The sequence below is a fragment of the Episyrphus balteatus genome, chromosome 3, assembly GCF_945859705.1.
Source record: "Episyrphus balteatus chromosome 3, idEpiBalt1.1, whole genome shotgun sequence".
Lineage (NCBI taxonomy): Eukaryota > Metazoa > Arthropoda > Insecta > Diptera > Syrphidae > Episyrphus > Episyrphus balteatus.
This window is the reverse complement of record NC_079136.1, coordinates 109,822,223-109,843,745: the sequence shown is the minus strand read 5'-3', so window position 1 is coordinate 109,843,745 and position 21,523 is coordinate 109,822,223. Positions and strand designations below refer to the sequence as shown.

The following is a 21,523-nucleotide window of genomic DNA, read 5'->3' as shown; positions in this document are numbered from 1 at the left end:
AGATGATTTGTATTGAATTTTTAAAGTTGTTTTTTTTTTTTTATCTCGCTTAGAACGTGTACGTCCCATACAAAATTTTCAAGTTATTGCAAATTTCGGAAAAACGACTCTAACGATCAATGTCGTCTTTACCATAAGGGCACATGGGACCCGTGTCCAGGGCCCCGATTCCCAGGGGGGGCCCGAAGGAACGAAAATTTCTCACACATTTTTATTCTCGAAACATTTCTGTCGGGCAGACCATCTACCAAAAAATTTTAATTGTTATATGGCAACCAAACAATAAAATAAAGTTTTTTCTACACCTAAACGGAAAATATATGTTTTCAAAATGATAAAAAATTCTGTGGCGTTGTATGCGGACAAAATTTTAAATCCAAACGACCAAACCCAAATTCAATTTTCCAAACAATAAGACAATAATATTTTCAAAAAACAAGAAAAATATCTTTTTTTTCCACTGTAGGTAAGATTATTTATTAATAAAAACAACGAATTCTCTTCCATTACCTTTTTCCTCAATTAATAATAATTTCGTTTGAGGTTTACAAAACTGTCAAAATCAGTGTAAAAATATGTGTAGATTCGTATTAAAAGACGAAAAAAGAATCAATTCGTTGGCAGAAAAACATCAATACTTTTTCCGTTGGAAAACGTTTAAGAAAAAACTATTGCCTGCTCGTCGACGGTACATCAATGTTTTGATTCAATGGAAAACGCCATGGTACAATGGTTGGCATCCCCAAACATTTTTTAATTTGAATTGCGAATTGCTCTCGTAAAGATTAAAGATTGACCAATGCACGTATTATTGGCACCCCCTGCCAATAATAAAGACACTAGGCACAATATATTGGCACCATAGCCGTATTTAGGGGGTGGATGTTTATGGGGTTTAACCCCCCCCCCCCGAAATTTTTTTTCAGAAAATCAGAAATATATATTATAAACAAATATAAGTCTAATATGTGCAGCACTAAATGGTTTGTTTTTGTATTTTAGTGATTTGATCACCTATTTGAAAATCTCTCTTAAAGTCTCTACCAATTTTGTATCGTTAAAGAAGTTGATGAAGTTTTATAATGGGAAACAAATTTTTTTTGGACCATTACAAATTTTGGTAAGGGATTTTTCAAAAAACGAGTTTTTGTCTCTTTGACCATTTCCTTAAGCACCATGCTAACATCTTAAAATGCTCTTTAAAGAACCCTTTAAATACCACAAGTATTTATGCAAGGTTTTTGGTGCCCAGACTAAACTATACTTTTTCAAAGGGTTTCGGTGTGCCGAACTCGAATCCAAAGACAGACATTAGTGTCCGACCGAAGGTCGATTTTCAGCCGAAGCCGAAGCCTAAGCCGAATTATTAGGCTGAAAGAAAATGTTCGGCCGAAGCCTAAGGTTGAAAAAAAGTCAAGAATTCTCCTCCAAAATTCAAAATTTGAAATTTTGTTCGGCGGCTACTATGATGGCACACATTTGTTTTGAAGTTTTTGAATACCTACCGAAGAAAAATTGCAATCTTTTCTTAGATATTCAAAATTTTTTTCCAGTGCCTAGTACGATGCTCGATATAATAAACAGAACCTTAGGCTTCGGCCAAAACTTCGGCCTAAAATAGCCGAAGCCGAACGTTTGGCCGAATGTTGTTTTTTTGAGCGAATTCGGCCGAAGCCGAAGCCGAATCTGAAGCTTCTAACAGACATATTCGACCACATCTCGTTTTTGAATTATTACACAGAGAAAAATATGACCCGCTAAAAACTAACAGATTGCCATATTGTTTTACCGTCCATACATTTCATAAGGAAATCTTATTAAAATCAACGATTAATAAGGTTTTTTTAAGGAGATTTCTTATTATTTTTATAGAGAAAATCTTATTAAAATTTGACTGAAAAGTTGATTTTTTTTTGCAACTTAGCACTAGAACAAAAATCGCGATCAATATTTTCATGGCAGGTTGGTTCAGGTGGTAAGGTGGGCGACTAATGATTTGAAGTCTCCAGTTCGATTCCCAGCCTGGTCATCGTTTTTACTTGCGATATAGGTACTATATATCAAGTTATGCATTCGTACAAAAAAAAAAAGTTGAGATAACATTTTTCCATGACATTACGATGGTAGACAATGCCAAAAAAGTGGGTCCCGAAAGTCCGTCTGTCTGTCTGTCTGTCTGTCTGTCAGTCTGTCAGTCTGTCTGTCTGTCTGTCTGTATAAGGAGCTACAGCCTAAACGGATGGACCGATTAATGTCAAACTTGGTATGTAGCGTTATTTGGCGACTCTCCAGAGGGGTTTTTGGAATTAATTTTTTTGGACCAAAAATAACGGTACTTGTCATATACCGATTTTAGTAAAATTAAAATAGCTCGAAAACGGCTCCAACGATTTTGTTTAAAAAATTCAAATGTTAGTTTTACGCTAAGGTCTATATTTCAATGAAATTTTTTTTATTTGAAAATCATTATTAACGGTACCTGCCATAGAACCGTTTTTTTTAAATTCGAATATCTCCGAAACTTCTTATTCGATTTCAACGAAACTTTTTGTGAAGAAGCATTTATATAATTTAAATATAAACCAAAAATAAAATTTCCAAAAAAATAATTTTTGGATTTTTAAAAAAATTTTGAAAATTTTTTTTTGAAAAATGAAATTTTCGAAAACGGGACATTGAATTTTTTTGAAATTTTGTTTTTAGATGTTGATTAGTGATTTCTACAAAATGGCATTACAATTTTATTTTTAAACTTTTTTTCCAAAAAATTATTTATAAAAAATTGTTTTTTTAAAAAACGGCTCTAACGATTTTGAAAATTTTTTTTCTAAAAATGCACGTTAATATATCAATCAAAACTGCATACTTGTTTTGGAGGGCAATTTAATTTCAGATTTTATTTTATTTTTTTTTTAAACGAATTTTATTTTTTTTTTCCAAATTTCTACATAAAAAGTCTTAAAAATTTAAGCAACTTTAACTCCAAGAGCAAGTTCGTGCGACCCAGTCGTGCATTTTATTTTTATTTTTTTGCAGATTTTAAAACAATAAGGAAAACCCGATTGTTTTAATAAGGTTTCCTTCTTGGATGAAAACCATAGAGAAATCTTATTGTTTTTGTTCTATTTTATGTGGTCTATTTTTCTCTGTGTACCGTTAAATCTATTTAAATCTTTCCGACATCTTTTCTACTTTCCGAGATATCTTCAGTTGCTTGTTACCCACTTTTGTTCTATGTTAAGCTTAAATCCAGTATATGAGCGAAAATTAATGTATCCATTTATTCAGTATTGTAGTACCTATGTACAACATTTAATAACGAAGAAAAATAACAAAAATAATAAAAAATTATTTAAATTATTTTTATTTTAAGTAGGCGAAACGCTTTATAAATTTGGAATTGAGGTAACTTGAACTTTAAAATTGTATGTACAACATTTCGTTATTTTTTTGTTTCAAATTATAAAATTGAACAATTTCAGTTTATTGTTAAATTTCAAAGTGAAGTATAATTAGCTCATGCCAAGTGGATTATTTAAAATTTTTGTTTTTAAGTATTTCCAATTTAATTTAGAACTCAATACATAAAATTGTGCGAAATAATTTTTTGTATAAAGCCTAAGAATGGTTAAAATTTGTTTCTTCACAAAAATTTTCTTGCTCGCTAACGATCGCAATTTATATCAACCAACTTATTCGCTCTTTGTACCAATTTAAACTAGACATACCGCTGAATATTCGGCCATTTTTCAATTCGATTACGGTAAGCAGAACTATTTTAAACTTTTAACTAAGAATACTTGAAAAGGATATTGACAAGTTTTTCGCTTCGACACAGTTCGAATGACTATTTGCTTTAGCACTATTAAGAATCGACTGCAGTTACATATAATAGTTCATACAAAGTATTGTGATTCTTAAAAAAAATTTTTTTGGTCTGAGCTAACCCCCCCCCCCCCCCCCCCCCCCCCCGAAATGAAATCCTAGCTACGGCTATGATTGGCACCCTTTTATCCAACCATTGCCTTTTAGCCAACCATTGTACAATAGGTACAATTACTTTCCAAAAGAGCCCCAAATTCTTGTGTGCCCAAGGGCCTCAGGATAGTTAAAGACGGCCCTGCCAACGATTTTGATTAAACCTTGTATATGTAGCATTGAAAGCAATTGCAATAAAACTGCATTTTTAGTTTTTATCAAAAAAGTCAAATAACAAAAAAAAAAACTCATTGAACAAAAATTTGCCTACCAAGTGGGCTTTTCCCGTATATCAACCAAATCTCTTTAAAATTCATAAAGGTAGAAACATTTCTTTTAATCTACAAGTTACTGATATAAAAATGCTTTAAATTGCAAGAGGAAGTTCGTGACACACGGGAGTCCTGTTATTAAGTCTAAGCACTCATATGGATCGTAAAAAAAAAATTTCCTATTTTTGTCAATTTTAAACATTTTTTCTAGCTTTTTACATTTTGTTTAGCAGTCCCAAGATCTTATCTTCTAAAGCTAATGCATACACTAACTTTTTTATTTCCAAAAAGATCAAAGAAGGTGCCGATACGACAAGCAATCGCAAATGCTTTCGTACTCGATGAAAATGGACCCCAGTTCGTGCGGTATCTGGGGAGGAAAGTTGCGTGGTATAATTTAACTCAGTTATAAAATAAATATCTATCAATCATTATTTTTTTTTTTTCACTAGAATAAAAATATATTACTTTTTTGTGGCGAAAGTAACTACAAATTGGACCTGTCATGTTCTGTAATTAATTGATTTAATTAAGGATCAAATGAATTGCTTTGAAATTCTTGACTATTTCTAAAGTACAAGATTTATTTTGATTTCCTGAAATAATTCCTAAACTTATTTGTTTTGATAATTATGAGGCCCAAAATATTTAGTGCCTAAAAAAATGTGCCTTTTTTGAATTTCATTTTTCTTGAAGAAAAAGTAGGTACCTACATATTAGTCGAAAAACTATAGGTATTGATTTATAAAATTAACATTATTTAATTTTACAAGTTTGAAACCCAAATTTGGATTGCATTATTTGCAAATCACGGTAACATTGTGGTTTATTTTGGTAACGCAGTGGTATTTAAAGTATTAAAGCTGATTTTCGGTAATGAACTATTAAGAATATTTAATAATTGAAGTTAATTTTTCTGTGATTTAACTTCATAGGAGACTTACGTTGTTCCTATAGTTTCAAATAGGAATATCAGAGAGCTTAATTATATGATTTTACAAATAAAACTGAAATTTGCAGTAAAGTAACGCAGTTGTTTGGTTTTGATCACTTTCTGTTTAAACTGTTATAAATATAGAAATGTCATTCCAAATATATCGGTGCAAATGTTATTTTATAATAGATTAAAGTATAACAATTCTATGTCAACTAAAATATATGTAGGACGAAAATATATTGATAAAAATGTTTATATTTTTTTTTTTTTTCAAAATTCACTGTCCAAAGGGACAACTTTTTAGGCACTATCTAAATAGTATTTTGGCCTATGTAACATTTTATTTGTCTGATGTATGTTAATTTTGATTTCCAGCAAATATATTAACTTTTCATATACCTAAAATAAAAAAAACTCCATTGACTTGTGTTTCAAGTCTCCTTGTTCCTTTGACAGAAATGCACATGTAATAGGTACTTTTTGTGTATATTTCAAAAAAAAAAAATAATTGGTCTTCCGACTCAGAAGGAAAATAACGAAGAAAAATTATTCAAATCCATTGATTGATGTCCGCACTTTCAGCATTTCGATACACTTTGGCTACGTCCTGGCTCAACCTTACCCTTATATGGTATATTTCACGTTACTATTTCAAAAGTCTTCAGCTTGCATAAAACCACATTGAAAATCTTCTTTGGACTAATTACTGCTTTGAGATTGCATTTATGTTATATTCATACGAGTAGGTGCATATCTAGTTATTTGAATATTCAATTGAAATGAAAAAACATTTATGTCTACATATTTCCTCTAATTAGTCCTTGCAGAAGGATCAAATACCTCTGATCTCCGACTAACAAATTTTGGTGCAGTTGCCCTTTGAGGTTGAAAAAAGGTTTATGAAAAAAGAAAGAAACATACCATTTGCATATCTCAAGTGAACTCGTCGTCATCATAAAAGCCAAATGCTTTCTTCTCTTCCCTACTTTGTTCACAAACTAATTATGAGGAAAAATTGCGTTTCCTTTCAAAGCATCCCAACATTATATTTACAAATACAGCAACTGTGTATACTATCCAAAAGAAAGATACTTACGTAGTTGTGCAATATGCATGCAGTAAAAAAAGATCAATTTGTTTCGCTTGTATGTTGTTCTTTTTGTTTTTACTTTAATGCTAATTTTTCTGTATTGCACTTGAAGCAACGGATACGAATGCAAACGTCCAAATGGCAAATGGAGAAAATGTCTTTCTACAATTTTAATTGAGCTTCTTGAACAAACCCAGCGCAAAAGAGGAATGAAGAAAATAGAAAAACCTTCACTGGAAAAAGTCCTGTTCCTAAACAACAAGAAATAAGGTATTTAATTAATTTCACTAGAATATCCTGCTAGGAGAAAAAATAATGTCTTCGTTCATTGTGGAGGTGGAAAACTTTAAATGACACTTGCGTCTTGTTTGTCATTTCATTTACTAAATATAGATAGTTTGTGGCAAATTTTTACTAATGAATTCAATATACATAGAAAGTTTGAACAACTCATCTTTATAGTCCTTGTCAATGAATATATAATCCAGTTTTCAGAACAATGTTCTGCGAAGTAACATTTTTGATAAAAAAAACTTGAGAATACTGGGGTCGAATAACGGCATACGTTCGTTAACGTATGGTTGCTATGTGTCCCCATCTTTTTCTACTAATTAAATAGAGACACAAATAGTAAAAACTTTAACGTATGATCGTAATCGTGTGCCGTAATTTGACCCCAGCAGATTCTTAATTTCGAAAATAGTAGGTACCACTTTCTTATCCTTTTTAAAATATACATTATAGTACAGTCAGTGAGCAATAAATTTGAAAAAAGTTGGGAAGTCATGTTTGTTCTGGTGGGGGCTTCCCCCATTTTCTTGCATTATCTCGAAAACAACTTCTCGCACAGATATTTCTATGTATTTATGATTGGAAATGCGATTATCTCTCCCATACATCATTCTTGTAAGAATTATACTTTACTGTAGGGGTTGTACAATGTACAAATGCAATAAACTAGCCAAAGGAGCAAAGGTGCTGTGAATCGATAGGCATGTGGATTGCTTGGACAACAATGATATACCCCGGAAAATGTTCAACCATAGCCCAAAGGAATAGCGCATTGGGGCACATGCAAGTGGAAGGGGATTTCAATCAACTTGGTGTGCGAAACTGTCGAAATGACAAATGGACCTGGCTGGAGAAGTCTGTTGTTTCAGATACAAATCAGCAATGGATTGTCTTTAGGCGCTGGTCACCTTATTTTGCTTATTTCACAACGTTTTTGATATCATCTACAATTGACTTTCTCTTTCTGATGGAAATGTAACTATCTTTATTTCTGTCATATATAATTTTCCTATATAAGAGTTATACTTTCAGAGTTAGAACACCGAAAAGTATCTCATTTTGAGTTACATAACTCTAACAGTTATTGAAAATATAAAATAACACACCATTTGCGATGCTGTAACTTTGAAGATATTACTCCGATAAGAAAAGTCCTTGCTAGTTTTCTGTGCGACAAATCGTTCTGGAAATATTGAGACCTACGCGTTTTTCAAAATGGCGGACGCCCCATAAGATCACTACAGCCCAAATGAGATAATAGATAATTTCGCAAATTATCTCATTTCGAGTGTCAAATCGTATAGAAAAAACTTGATTTGAAATTAGCACTGACCTATTTTGCTAAATTATCTCATTTGGGCTGTAGTGAAAACAATCTCTTCAATGCTGTTTGAGAACTTACCTGACGTCACAACTTTTTTAATATCCCCTCCCCTGCGTTCGACTCTCCATTGACTGACCTTTCTTCAGGTTTTGCATGGATTTAGTGATGTATCCTAAGTATTACATTTATATAATTAAGTATAAATAACATAAATGAATAAGTTAATTGGATTTTGATAAGGCAACATGCGAAAGGGATACATGTTTATTCAAATAACTTTTTTACCTAAACTTCACCAGAAAAAAGGTTGCATAAAAAAAACTATTTTTAAAATTTCCCTTTATTAAGAAATATTAATTAATTCTAAAAACAGATAATATCAGCTACCTAGTTCTTGAAATTATGTGACAAGTCACTGACCTGTCTCCAATATTCTCCAATACACTCATCTGAACTAAGAGAAGTACATTTACAAAAAAATCAACTATAATATCGAAAATTTCCTGGGGTTGATTACAACATTCAAAATGAATAAACTATTTCTCAAAAACACTTCACCCACTCAGCAATTTTTTAATCATACCTTTGCTCTTTTACATAAAATAGTTTCATTGAAATTTGATATAAGTTTTTACTATGCATTATTTTTTTTTTTTTTTGCAGATATGAAAAATCATGAGGAGCTACTGGAAGATATCCGAGAAGATACATCGGTGAATACAATACCTGAAAAGGGTAAGTTATCATCCCGCGCGACGAGTAAGCATATTCTTATGGATTTATTGATACAAGCTTTACCTCTTATTCTCCCAATTTATTTTCCTATTTTGTTGAATATTTTTTCCGGTCTCCTTTTGTGCCGTATTCTGTGCAATGTAGAGAAGAGGTACTTCAACGCAAAATTAATGGCATCTCATAAACGTCCATTTGGCATAGTGAAAAAATGCATACATACAATAAAGTGTATGCATATGTATATATAATATTCTCAACATTTTTTTACGAATCCTTTTAAATGTCCTCTGAAAGCAGAAATGTTTTTATCCATTTTGCTAGAAATGTTTTCCTCCCTTCCGCTTGGGTCGTTTTTTTGGGAGAAAGGCGGAACACCATTTTCATTTTTTCCTGCCTGATTATGGTAATATCCTGAGTGATTGGTACAGTTACCGTTGCATGGATGCATTCATAAAGTATAGAGCACAGACTTGGTGGGTATACAGTTTTCACTCGCTTTACCCGGTCCAGAAAATTGTGCTTATAAATATTTTGCTTTGACTGGGATATAAACGTCCATTTAGTCAACAATGTACATTCTTCTTTTAGGGGATTAAATGCAAAATGTTGAGCAGAATTTAGTGATGCGAAAATCGATGTTAAATTGGGCATGTGATGTGGATGTGGTTGTTGGTGTTGACTACGTTCCTACACCCTACATGGATGTTGGCGAGTTTAGAGGAAGTTTTCGGACTTTCGTTTTTTTGTTAATTTTTTGTAAGGGTTGAGTACATTTACTTAATTTGGTTCGCTCACAAAACCAGAATGAACAACTTCTGCCTTATCCCAATTTCAAGAAAATCATAAAGAACTAAAAGTTCTCTGTTGTTTCTTTTGGAGCTTTTTCAAGATTTTTGATGGTTTAATGAAATTTGTCATCAAATTACTGGACCTTACAGACAAAGAAAGAAATCTGTTTGTAAAAATTTTCAACAACCGTTGGGAAAAATATATAAAAGGTGAGAAAAAACCTACATAACACTTAGTTAACAAATGTTTCAAAACAATACTTATATTACAACACACTGCTGAATGGATTTTAAAACAACATACGATATTGAGAAATATACATAAAAGGAAAGGAATCTGAAGTCATAAATAATTTTCTCAGGAAAAGTTCGTGAAACAAAAAACCTAGTAAAGCATGAACTTACAACACTTTTTTTAAAAACTTTTATGTATTATAGACCAGGGTCGATAATTTTTGTAACCGAAAAAAATCATAGTAGAATGAAACCCATTGGAAAAGGAGGTGAATATGATGAAAATTAAAGGAAAAATAAATTACGGGCGAGCCGAGTTCGGGAAGTGGGTGGGTTGAGTTTTTAATGGTAAAAAATGGTATATCTCGATTTCCGTCAAAACTACAAATCCTATAGAAAAAAGTTGTATGGCAAAGTTGTAGGTAATAAAAAGATCTACAACTTTTGTATTAACATTTTTTTTTTACATAACCTCAAAATTTATGTGAAAATTCAAAAAACCGAGTTTTTGGTTTTTTATTTTTATCTTTTTCAAAAACAAAAATTTTTCTACGAAATTTGGTGATTATGTTCCAAATACACAGTAATTTATTTGATTTAAAATATTAATTTGTTCACCTTATTTTGACTTAATACCAAAAAAACACCCTAATTTTCAATCGAAAATTCACGTGTCAAAATATCAGCTTTTTTCAAAAAGTCGGTGGGCATTTCGTTCGTTAAAATGTCTATTTTCTGATGGTGTAAAAAAAATTTTACATAAGCATACTATAGAACATGTTTTAGTAAAATTCAAAAAATGAAAAAAGCTTGAATTCGAAAAAAAAAATTTATCATTATTTAAAATCTTACCCTATTTATTAAAATTAACACTTAAATTACTCAAAACACTTAAATTACTCAAAAAACATTTTATATTATTTTCCTATATTATTGATAGGAAAAAATAACAAAAGCCGTGCTTTTGCACTGTGAACAGAGTTGGGGAGTAATCATTACATTTGTAATTAATTACTAATTAATTACAATGCAATTACTAGTGGAGTAATTGCATTGTAATCGAATTACTTTCCCATTACAATGGAAATGTAATTCGAAATGCAATTACAATTAAATTACCGTGTAATTTTATTGTAATTAAAACGATGAAATTACAAAAGTAATTGCATTGTAATTAAAATTGTAATTTTAAAGTAATTATATTTTAAAAACAAAATAAAACCAAAATCTAAACCTTCAACATTTCAAAGAAAAACTATGCCACATGTAAAGGGTGGACCTACAGGGATGGGAGTTGTACCCAAATGTAGGTTAGAGTACCCGCTACCTTTGGGCATCAAAAATTTTGTATTCATTTTTTTTCTTCAAAATTCCGATATATAGCCGTTGGAGGTTGGGGGCGCGAAAAAGGTTCTGGGAGCTGAACGCTTTGACCTAGAGACATGGGGGTGGTGCCATATGAAAGGTTATATTCTCAGCTACCCAATAGTGGTATAATCCGGTTTTTGGATTTTTTTCAAAATTCCGAGAAAATCCAGTTTGAAAGTTCGGGTAAATTGTTTTTTTCGAAAAATCCCCGAACCTTTAAACGCTCCTGGAAGCTAAACCGCTTGAGGGAAATTTTTGGCAGTGATGCCAAATGGTAGCTTGTGTCATGGGCTTGCGCATTGCACATTGTCAGATTTTTAAAAAGCTCATTTTCCCTGTTAAACCGCCAAATCATGCCTTTTTTTTCAGCATCGGGCGTAACTTTTTTTTAACCTTTAAGTTCTCCCAGTTTGAGAACCCGTGGACCTACAGTGATGGGAGTTGTACCCAAATGTAGGTTAGAGTCCCCGTTACCTTTGGGTATCAAAAAAATTTTTTTTACCCGTTTTCAAAATCCCGAGATATAGGCGTTTGAAGTTGGGGGTTATATTCTCAGCTACCCAATAGTGGTATAATCCGGTTTTTGGATTTTGTTCAAAACTCCGAGATAATTGCGTTTGAAAGTTGGGGTAAAATTTTTTTTCGAAAAATCCCCGAACCTTTCAACGCTCCGCGAAGCTTAACTGCTTGAGAGAAATTTTTGGGAGTGATGCCAAATGATAGCTTGTGTCATGGGCCTACGCTTTGCACATTGTCAGATTTTTAAAAAATCATCTTCCATTTTAAACCACCGCATCATGCCTATTTTTTCAGAATCGGGCTTAACTTTTGTTTGACCTTTAAGTTCTCCCGGTTTGAGAACGCGTGCACCTACAGGGATAGGAGTTGTACCCAAATGTAGGTTGGAGTCTCCGCTACCTTGGGCAACACAATACTTCAATCGTCGTCGCTCCCATTGAAAGATTTTCTTCATTTGCGGGCATAATAAATGCGCTGCGGTGAAATAAGTTATCGGACACAAACTTTGAAAAGTTTGTTTTGCTTAAAGCAATAATAAATTACCAGTAATTTTACTGTAACTTTTCGCGTAATATGATAATAGCTATGTCGTATTATTCTCGTGATCCAGATCAAATCATATTGTTTTCATTTCTCTTACAAAAAAAGCAGGATCTTGCTTTGTTATTGTATAGCAAACAAATAAAATGATCTGATCTGGATCACGGGAATAATAAAACACAGCTAATATTAATTAATTTATTGAATGATTTTGTTTCATTTGACTAAAATAAAATGTTTAATTTAATTTAGAAATTAATTTCAGAGTTTCAAATACAATACAATTACTTTCAAATTCCAAAATATTTAATTACAATGCAATTACTTTTGTAATTTCATAATGTAATTACAATAAAATTACACGGTAATTTAATTGTAATTGCATTTCGAATTACATTTCCATTGTAATGGGAAAGTAATTCGATTACAATGCAATTACCCTGTAATTACATGTAATGTAATTAACGATTCGATTACCCAACTCTGACTGTGAATAACAATAAATGAATAGGTACCTACTTTTATATAAGCTAAGCAATCATTTTTGTTGTCGTACTTCCAAAATTTTACTGAGCTGAGTACTTACTGAGTTACGACACTTAAAAAAATTAATTTCTCATTCTTGTGAAGATGAACTTTTTTTCAAAAAAAATTAAATAAAATAAAAATATTTGCGTCAAAAGACACGCATACACCACAGTGACTCTCTTAGTTTAGAATAGTTAAAGCATCTGAATTTCACTGAAAATTATACGGTCGAAGACTCAAAATCTAGAAAGAGCTGCATAATTTGTTTTCTTCTATATACACAAAAAAAGACTTTAAATCAAAAAACTTACATACTCACATACAAAATTTGCTTAGATTTCTCCTAAAAGTAACCTAGGGTAGACAAATGACGATTTGTGGTGTATGTAAAAACCTCAAAGTGGAAAAACGACGATTTTTAAGGGCTGGTAATTTGAAACAAGTTTTTTGTCGTAACTTTTGAGTTAAAGGTTAGACTGAAAGGAAAAAGTAATGGAATTTGTTGGAATAACCATGGTTAGTTGATAAACGTTAAAAAAAGTACTATTCGTGTACTAAAAAAGGAATCACCTTACAAATCTTTTAATATTTGTCTAAACTTTTGAAAAAAGTTTAGATAGATTATACTGAGCATGTATCTTTTCTATGGCAAACCAAAAAAATCAATTATTTTTGCAATACAAAAAATATTGATATTTTGTTGTTTTTAAGGTTTAATAAAACAAATCAACTTAAGCTTCTTAACAGGAATGTTATATGTACTACATTCAATCAAGTAAGAATTCTAAGTGAAATAAATACCATTGGAAGCGCAGTGCCCCCACCAGTGTATTTACTTTTTCTAAATTATAAATTAAAAAAAGGTCACTATGGTGTATGCGTACTATTTTTTTTTTTTTTTTTTTTTGTGTATAAAAAATAATGCTTCTATTATTTGTAAACTAAGGGTAGATAGCGAAATTAAAAGTTGGGCTATCCTGGACTAATTTTGACCAAACGAACCACAGTGCAAAACCAATAACTTTTACACTGAATAAAATTTATTAAAATTATTTTTTGTGAGTGTGGTGAACTCAGAGTGGGCTCCAAAAAAAAATCTTGTGCGATCCTGGGGTAAAATAAAATGCACGACTGGGGTCGCACGTACTTGCCCTTGCAGTTCAAAGCACTTTTATGTTAGTTTACTTGTAGATTTTAAGAGCTGCCTTCATATAAATTTTAAAGAAATTTTGTTGAGGTTGGGGAAGAGCCGACATTTAGGGCAAATTTTTTTTATATGAAAAAAAAAATTTTTTATTTGACTTTTTTTGGAATAAATAAAAATGCAGTTTTATTGCAATAGCTTCAAATATTACGTCTGCAAACTTTAATAAAAATCGTTAGAGCCGTTTTCGAGTTATTTGGTTTAAATTGAAAAATTTGTATGGGAGGTACACTTTCTAAGCGAGATATAAAAAAACAAAAAAAAAAACCAACTTTCAGAATTTTATAAAAATCATCTGTACCAAATTTGAAGAAAAACCGTCCACCCGTTTAGGCTGTGGAAATGTGTACAGATGGACGCACAACCGCACAGACGCACGGACGCACGGACGGAATTGCGAGACCCACTTTTTTGGAATTCTCCAGCATCGTAATGTTGGTTTTGATTAAAACCTCAAGTTTTTTTTTTCGACACGAAACCAATACTTGCCCTATAGAGCAAGTAAAAAAATAATAAGCATTTGGGAGTGCGAAATTCACATAACCTATTTTTGTGTATCTATTTGACATGATTTTTTAAACGAATTATAGAAAATAGAGATGAAAATTGTGATTAAACGTTTTGGGCGCATGCGTTCATAAAATGTATTTAATTTCCATGTTTTAGAAAACTTGAAGATTATAGGTAATATTATTCAATCAAATAAAAAAAAAACAGGTATCTATAGGTTGGGAACAGCATAGAAGAGGTTCAAAGAAAACACAAGCAAAGCTCTAATTCTTAAAATGAGAAAAGTATTTTTTTTTGTATTTGTAGTAACTCAGTAGGTACTTCGCTTAGTAAAATTTGCACTTAAGACAACAACAAATGATTGAAATAAAACTAGGTACCTATTGTTACTGTTCATAGTACAAAAACACGGCTTTTGTTGTTGTTTTTTTTTTTTATCAATAATTTAGGTACAAAAGACTTAGATTGTAGGTACCAAGTTACCTACTTACATTGTAGGTCAATTGGGATATTAATAGAAAAAAAATTAAAAAATATCAAAAAATATTTCGTAATTTTACGAAATTTATTATTTTCAGTGTATAAAACAAAAACTACCGGAGCAACAAAATCAAAATTGCCGTAACTAATTAGCAACAAAATAGGAACAGAATAATAAACAACTCCCAACTCGATTTACGAAAAGTGCTTCGCTAAGTTAACACTCATAAACTTTAATGCAGCGATCTCTTTTTTGTGTATTGTCAGTTGAGAGTTGAGAATTCTAGGTACTTTATTGTGTGTAGTTGGTAGTTCTTTTTCGTTTGTGAAGAACTTGTTATTTTTCTGTTAGTGCAATATAAATGTCACTTATAATTGTCATAAGTGTAAGATGCTTACAATTATAGGAAATGATTGTTTTGAAGGTTTTTAATGAACAACAACAACTTGTGTGTGTTACCACCAAGTTCATAGGCAGAAGTTATAGCTATTTCACGGGGAGCAACCCGATAATCAGACTCCTTTCAGTGGTGCTAAGTCGATCTCGCTCCTTGTATACGAACATTTTTTTCCCCCTGGTAGCAGCAGATGAATTGATGAACATTGGCGCACGAGTTTAGTGGTCTTTACTCCTTCTTTGAGCGTATATTCTTAAATAGTTAGGTAGTTATGCCTTTTTACACTGTCGCTGTTTCAGAAAACCGGTTTTTGAGTTATTAATGCCAATATACTGAAAACAATACATTCTTAATTTTAGAAAACTCAGTATAAATTTAACGGATTTGCAACCTCGCACTCGAGATTGGGGAAGAAACTTCTTTCAGATACAGGCCTTGCGAATTTTCATAGCCATAAGCAAGATGTTGCTGTTCAAAGATTGTAATTGCGTACTTTCTTTAAGTTGCTGTATTAGTGTATTCCACTTCGAGGCATGACTTTTTATCTGATCATATTCTGATGCTCTTATACGTTGTCACATTATATGACTAGCAACTATGTTTTTCGCCAAAGATGTTCTCCGCCTTAACTACAGTTTTTAATCCCACCATCACTTTGGGATGTATAACTTTAATCGCGTATAGATACATGTGCACGTGCACCCACACTTTTTTGTATGGGAATCACACCCAGATCACAATTTTAAAGTCAACGACTTTTCCTTTGATAAGTTGGTCTCTCACATTGACGTTATATATTGCGAAAGATTAATAGTCACCAACTTTATTGTGTAACCATATTTCGTATGCATAGGTATTAATTATTCGAGGAAACTAAATTTATCATGTGAACAGTTTATCAAGTCGTATAGTGCAAAATAAATAAATACATACGTTCAGCCAATTCTTCTCACAATCATCAATAAGTACCTATTTGAATTGTTAACATGAAAACGATTTAACCTCATTCCAGCCATTCACCAAAATGAAATTCAAAAAGTTCATCAATCCCCTTGAGACACATTGTAATGATATCCTAATCATTGGCAAACATATTGGTCTTCATCATTGCATTGTTATATTATACAAACGAAACGGTATAAAATAGCTTTGTTTAAGAATACCTTATTCCATCACAACACAAGCACCCTCCTTCCCAAAACTACCTGTCAATTTCGAACAATATACATAATAAGGATATCAAATGTTCTTCATCTTTTTTCAGATCTACCGAAATTCGGTGAGCCTTTACAAAATGTTACAATCCCTGTGGGACGAGAAGCTATTCTTCAATGTGTCGTTGACAATCTACAGACTTACAAGGTATAACCTGTTTCAGTTAATATTTACTTCACCTCCCACAAAAATATCCTCCCAGTAGATTTTCCTTTATTAGGTACATACGTACATAGCTAGGTCCTTTGAATAAATCCTTGCTTCGTCCAAACACTATTATAGTCCTTACACAATCCTCTACACTCTGACAATAAGTCACCGACCAAAATGAATTGGACACAAAAATAATTTACACCCAATCAAAGTTTCCTTTTCAATCCTTGTTTATTCTCCCTGTATAACCTCTTGTTTCGTTGAAATCCGGTTATTCACGTAAATTGATTGACTCCACAACAACCACCCAACCATCAAGAAGATGAAGACGAACCCACAAGAAGGACGAACGCCAAATTGATTTACTGCCATCATTTCCCTCATCATCCTTCCTAACGATAATTAGGAGAATACATTCTCTCTGCTCCATCCTTCCCCAAACCTGAGCCCACTGCCCACAACACAAAATAGGAACACAATAACAAAATAATGATATCTTGTGCGATTATTGCCAAACAAAACGGAAAAGAAAAAAGGTACAAAAAAGGACCACACAAAAGTCTAAGACGATACAGAAACAGATATCTACACAACAACCGTAACGGTAACTCTCCTAACCTAAGCTTCCTTCCTGTCTGTTTATTCCGGATCTAACACTAACTAACATGTGTTTGAGGGCAGTTTTGTCTAATTCACCATCACCGGTATTTTCTTTTTTCTTTCTCTTTTTTTTTCTAACTGTTTCTTTTTTCTCCTTCCACGTATAGATCGCGTGGTTACGTGTGGATACACAAACCATTCTAACGATACAAAATCACGTAATCACCAAAAATCATCGAATGAGCATAACTCACGCTGAGAAACGTGCTTGGGTATTGAAAATTCGTGACGTTAAGGAATCGGACAAGGGATGGTATATGTGTCAGATAAACACGGATCCGATGAAGAGTCAAGTTGGTTATTTAGATGTTGTTGGTGAGTATCCTTTGTAGTTGGTATTGTACCAAAAAGTTTAATGGACCGGGCAGATGAATATGTTGTTTATTTGTGGTTGAGTGGAATTTATGAGAGTGAATTTGTTTTGTAACTTTTGGGTGACTTTGAAAGAAGGTGATTCTCATTACGAAGAAAGTTTTATTATGTTTAGGATTGTCTTTGAAAATATGTGAGGGTCTTTGGTATTTTGGTTGTTTGGAATGATTTTAGATTGAGATCAAGTACCTAGTAGGAATCAAGTTGTTATATTAAACTCATCTTAATAATATTTAATTGAATAACCACAAAATGGCAAAAATTAACTTTCGTAATTTTATTTGCCTATGTACCTCGTATTTATATACCTACATATATGTTTTATACACATTCAATCAATTAAAGTTGAAACACGTTTATCAATTTGTGTTTCTGTGGGAAGGGTAGTTACTTACCTATGTATGTAAGTTACGCTATCAAGCACAATGTTTAATACAGAACGCTAGCAAAATACTTGGATGTTTTTATACTAATAAGTTACTATATTTGTATTTAAAGACCTTTAGGTCTTACAAATATGAAAAACTTTTAACAGGCTCAATGAATAAACAGAGAATAATACCTCCAGAGTAAAAAAGTAAATAATTGGTATAGGTATTATGTACTTTTGATTTGTCTTTTTTACCTTAAGCATTCTAAGAGCTGTTTGCTGAAACGAAGCTTTAGGATTTAAGGGCCATTTGCTGAATCGAAACTCAAATAATTTATGTCGAACATAAACTCTTATTCCCTACTTTTTTCACATAAGGATTTATCTATAACTTAAATGCTTAAGTTTCGATTCAGCAAACGGCCTTAAGTTCTATATAAAAATGTTGTGACAGTTAACGCAGAGTTTACTTAAATATTTAAAGTTTGTTTCAGCAAATGGGTGCTAATACATCAAATACGAGTATAAATAAATAAATAATAAATAAAAATTTCTTAAAATTCGGAGAACTGAGTCCACTGCAGTGTCAAGGTGAACGCGAAAGGCGAAACAAAAATGACTTCCGCTATTTATTCCTTAATACTTCTTTTTTGACTGTTCAATACTAAAGTTCTGCAAAGATTATACACATTAGAGTGGAGTGTTTTTTCATTTTTTTTTTCACATCACTGGCTGCAATTCATGGTTTATGCGTAATAGTCTTCTGAATTTATTTAATTTTGTTTTACCAATGGGTAAATAAAATCGGCCACTCCGGCCATTGAAGAATGCACACTGAGGGAAAAAATAAATTGAAGTTGAAACATCGTTGTTTCAAAGATGAACTTCTTTGATTTATGTGACTTCAAGATCATGGGCGTAGCTAGAGATTTTGTCTAGGGTGGGCCAGATGATATCGTCCACCTGAAGCCATGCATTTTTTTTTTACTTTGCTCCCTACAATGGCAAATTATTCGCCAAGCTCTGTTGTTTTAAATAACTTAAAATTTGTCAAAAATAATGGTTGTGTAACTCAATTTTTTTGAAAAAAGGTGTTTTTTGATTAATGGTATGGTATTTTGTTAATATCATTCAATATAAAGAGGAATCAACTCCAATTACGCAATATATCTTTGATAGTTACTGTTTTTTGTTTTTATATTGTGTGGTGTTAGGTATATGGAATTCCTTTTTTTAAAAGCTTGTTATCTCGAAATGCAATTGGATGGAGTTACAGCACTTTTATTTTGATGGACACACATGTTGAATTCATTCAAAATATATGACAGCGATTGGCTTTAAAAACTGACCTTACCAAGCTTTCAATTTTATTTTATTTGCTTTATATTTTAACTTAAGGTGCTCTTGAAACCTAAGCCGAAATGTAGGAAATTAAATTTTGGGCATTGGGTTAAGTTAAGAAATTTGAATGTCTGGTTAGTAAAAAAATTATCTTTGGCTTAATTTACCTGTGTGAATTTGAATAAATTTTTAACGTAGATATATTTTTTTTTTTCTGCAAAACAAAAAAATTAATGATGTCAAATTAATTTATTAATATTAACATAAGCTTCCAACACACATTTTCCTGTGAATTTTATTTTTGTGTTGCCATTCACTAACAATTTTTTTCATCATCAATAAAATAAAATATGTACCTATATTGAAAAATATTAATTTTCCCTAATACACACTCTTAATGTTTCTTTTGACAACTGAAATTATCTTTTCACCTCAAAAGTCTCAAAAATGTATTCTCGTTTAAATATTTTACCCGATTCACACACGGCCTAAATATAAAAATAAAGTCTTGTGCCAAAATTTTAAGTTGAAAAAGCTAATTATTGAATCCGGCCTTTGAGGGCCAGTTGTACAAATATTAAATCCATGGTTCAGCAACTTTTATCTTCTGAATTCGGTGGTAAATTTGACTTTTAGCACTGGTTCTAGGTCCATATAGGTTGAAATAGCTAGATCCATTCTTTAAATCCACTGCTCATCTGCCGAAATCGGCGAGTTAAATTCCTGATCCGAAGCTGAACCACGTTTGTACAACTGGCCCTGAGTCTGCTCATATAAACGAGGTATGTACTTATACTATAGCAAACAACCTTATAATTCTCAGCAAGCGATATTATGAAAAAAAAAACTGTCAGTGGGAGCTAATACCAGACTAAAGCCAGAACTATAATTGTCGGATGAACATGAAACGGACGGCAACAGTGCTCGCAACCGCACTCGACGGATGAAAACTTATCAAAAAGACAAAGAAAACAACAACAAAAACGTGAATTTGACATAAGCTTCCGACTGCTTCCCCCAATTATAGTTCTGGCTTAAAAGTTCCATAGTACTGTCAATTTTTCTGGAGTGGGCCATGGATTTTCTAGGGTGGGCCTGGCCCACCCAGGACCCCCCCTTCCTACGCGAATGTTCAAGATACGAAACCATCAAAAATTAACATTTTTTCCACGTTGATTTCAAAATGTTCATCTTCAACGTAAAATCATTCCGAATAATAGTTAAATCAATGTGGTTTTCATTAATTTTACGTAGTCTTATGGTGGCTTTTTCCTCAGTGCAGGTTTTTTATTAAAATCCACATTTTTTGATTTTTTTGAACAAAAATGAATTGACTACTCTACATAGGTGAGATTTTGTTCAGTTATTAAAAAATATCTCAACTATATGAAAATGTGCATTTATCCGAAATGCACATAATAATCGATCTGTACCACCAACGAAGCCGAACACCTAGCCCTTTTTTAAGGCTCGGTGCACAGATTCGTTTTTTGACAAGATGCAGTCATTTGATTCTTACAAGAAGCATACCAAGTACGATGATGCTGCGGCAATCTACTGATAGATGTAAGTGCTCGTACGGTGGGTGACGTAGCAGTGTTTTGGGAACCTGCGAACTGCGTGCGATGCCACATCGTCACGGCAAAAATGTAAGGTTATCAGCATACTCAATTTTACTGTGAGTAATGTACGAATCAAATTGGTGCGGCATCGTGCATCAAAAAAACGCACGCCCTTAGCTTCATAATACATACCTACTTAGTTTTTTTTTTAACAATAAAAAAAAAAACTTCTACCTGCGAAAACGAAATTAAATTTATTATACTTTTCCTTAATTCTTTTAATTTTAATTTAATTTTTACCCAAGAAAAAAACTTAAGAACATGGTTTTGACGGAATTTTCTCAGCATCCGTTCACTTTCAAGAATGAGTGTCAACAAAATTACTTTTCTAATGTCACTTTATTCTTCATTAGAGTATATTTTTCCCCAAATCATAAACTGCTACTTCCCTAAAAGAAAATAAAAAATATTAAAACTGAAAAAAGTTAGGTACTTCGCATCATCATCTGTGTTTTCATCATAATTAACATTAACTGAAGAATCTTTTTTTTTCAAAGCGCGTCAGAGTACACAATTTTAATTAAACAAATTGGAACCAGTGTTTTCTTGATGAGCGCAAAATGTTTTTTGTATTTTTCATTATGCATGTTTTTT

At 32.1% G+C, this 21,523-nt stretch overlaps 1 protein-coding gene across 5 annotated transcripts in view; it reads left to right on the top strand.

Annotated features, from left to right (window-relative positions):
• LOC129913231 (opioid-binding protein/cell adhesion molecule homolog) overlaps positions 1-21,523 on the top strand; it is a 91,941-nt gene that overhangs the window by 32,354 nt on the left and 38,064 nt on the right. For all 5 annotated transcript variants that reach the window (XM_055991814.1, XM_055991812.1, XM_055991813.1 and 2 more), the window contains 3 exons: positions 8,556-8,627; positions 16,461-16,558; positions 17,332-17,539. In XM_055991814.1, coding sequence (XP_055847789.1) covers positions 8,556-8,627; positions 16,461-16,558; positions 17,332-17,539 — 378 coding nt within the window. The remainder of the gene's footprint in view (positions 1-8,555; positions 8,628-16,460; positions 16,559-17,331; positions 17,540-21,523) is intronic.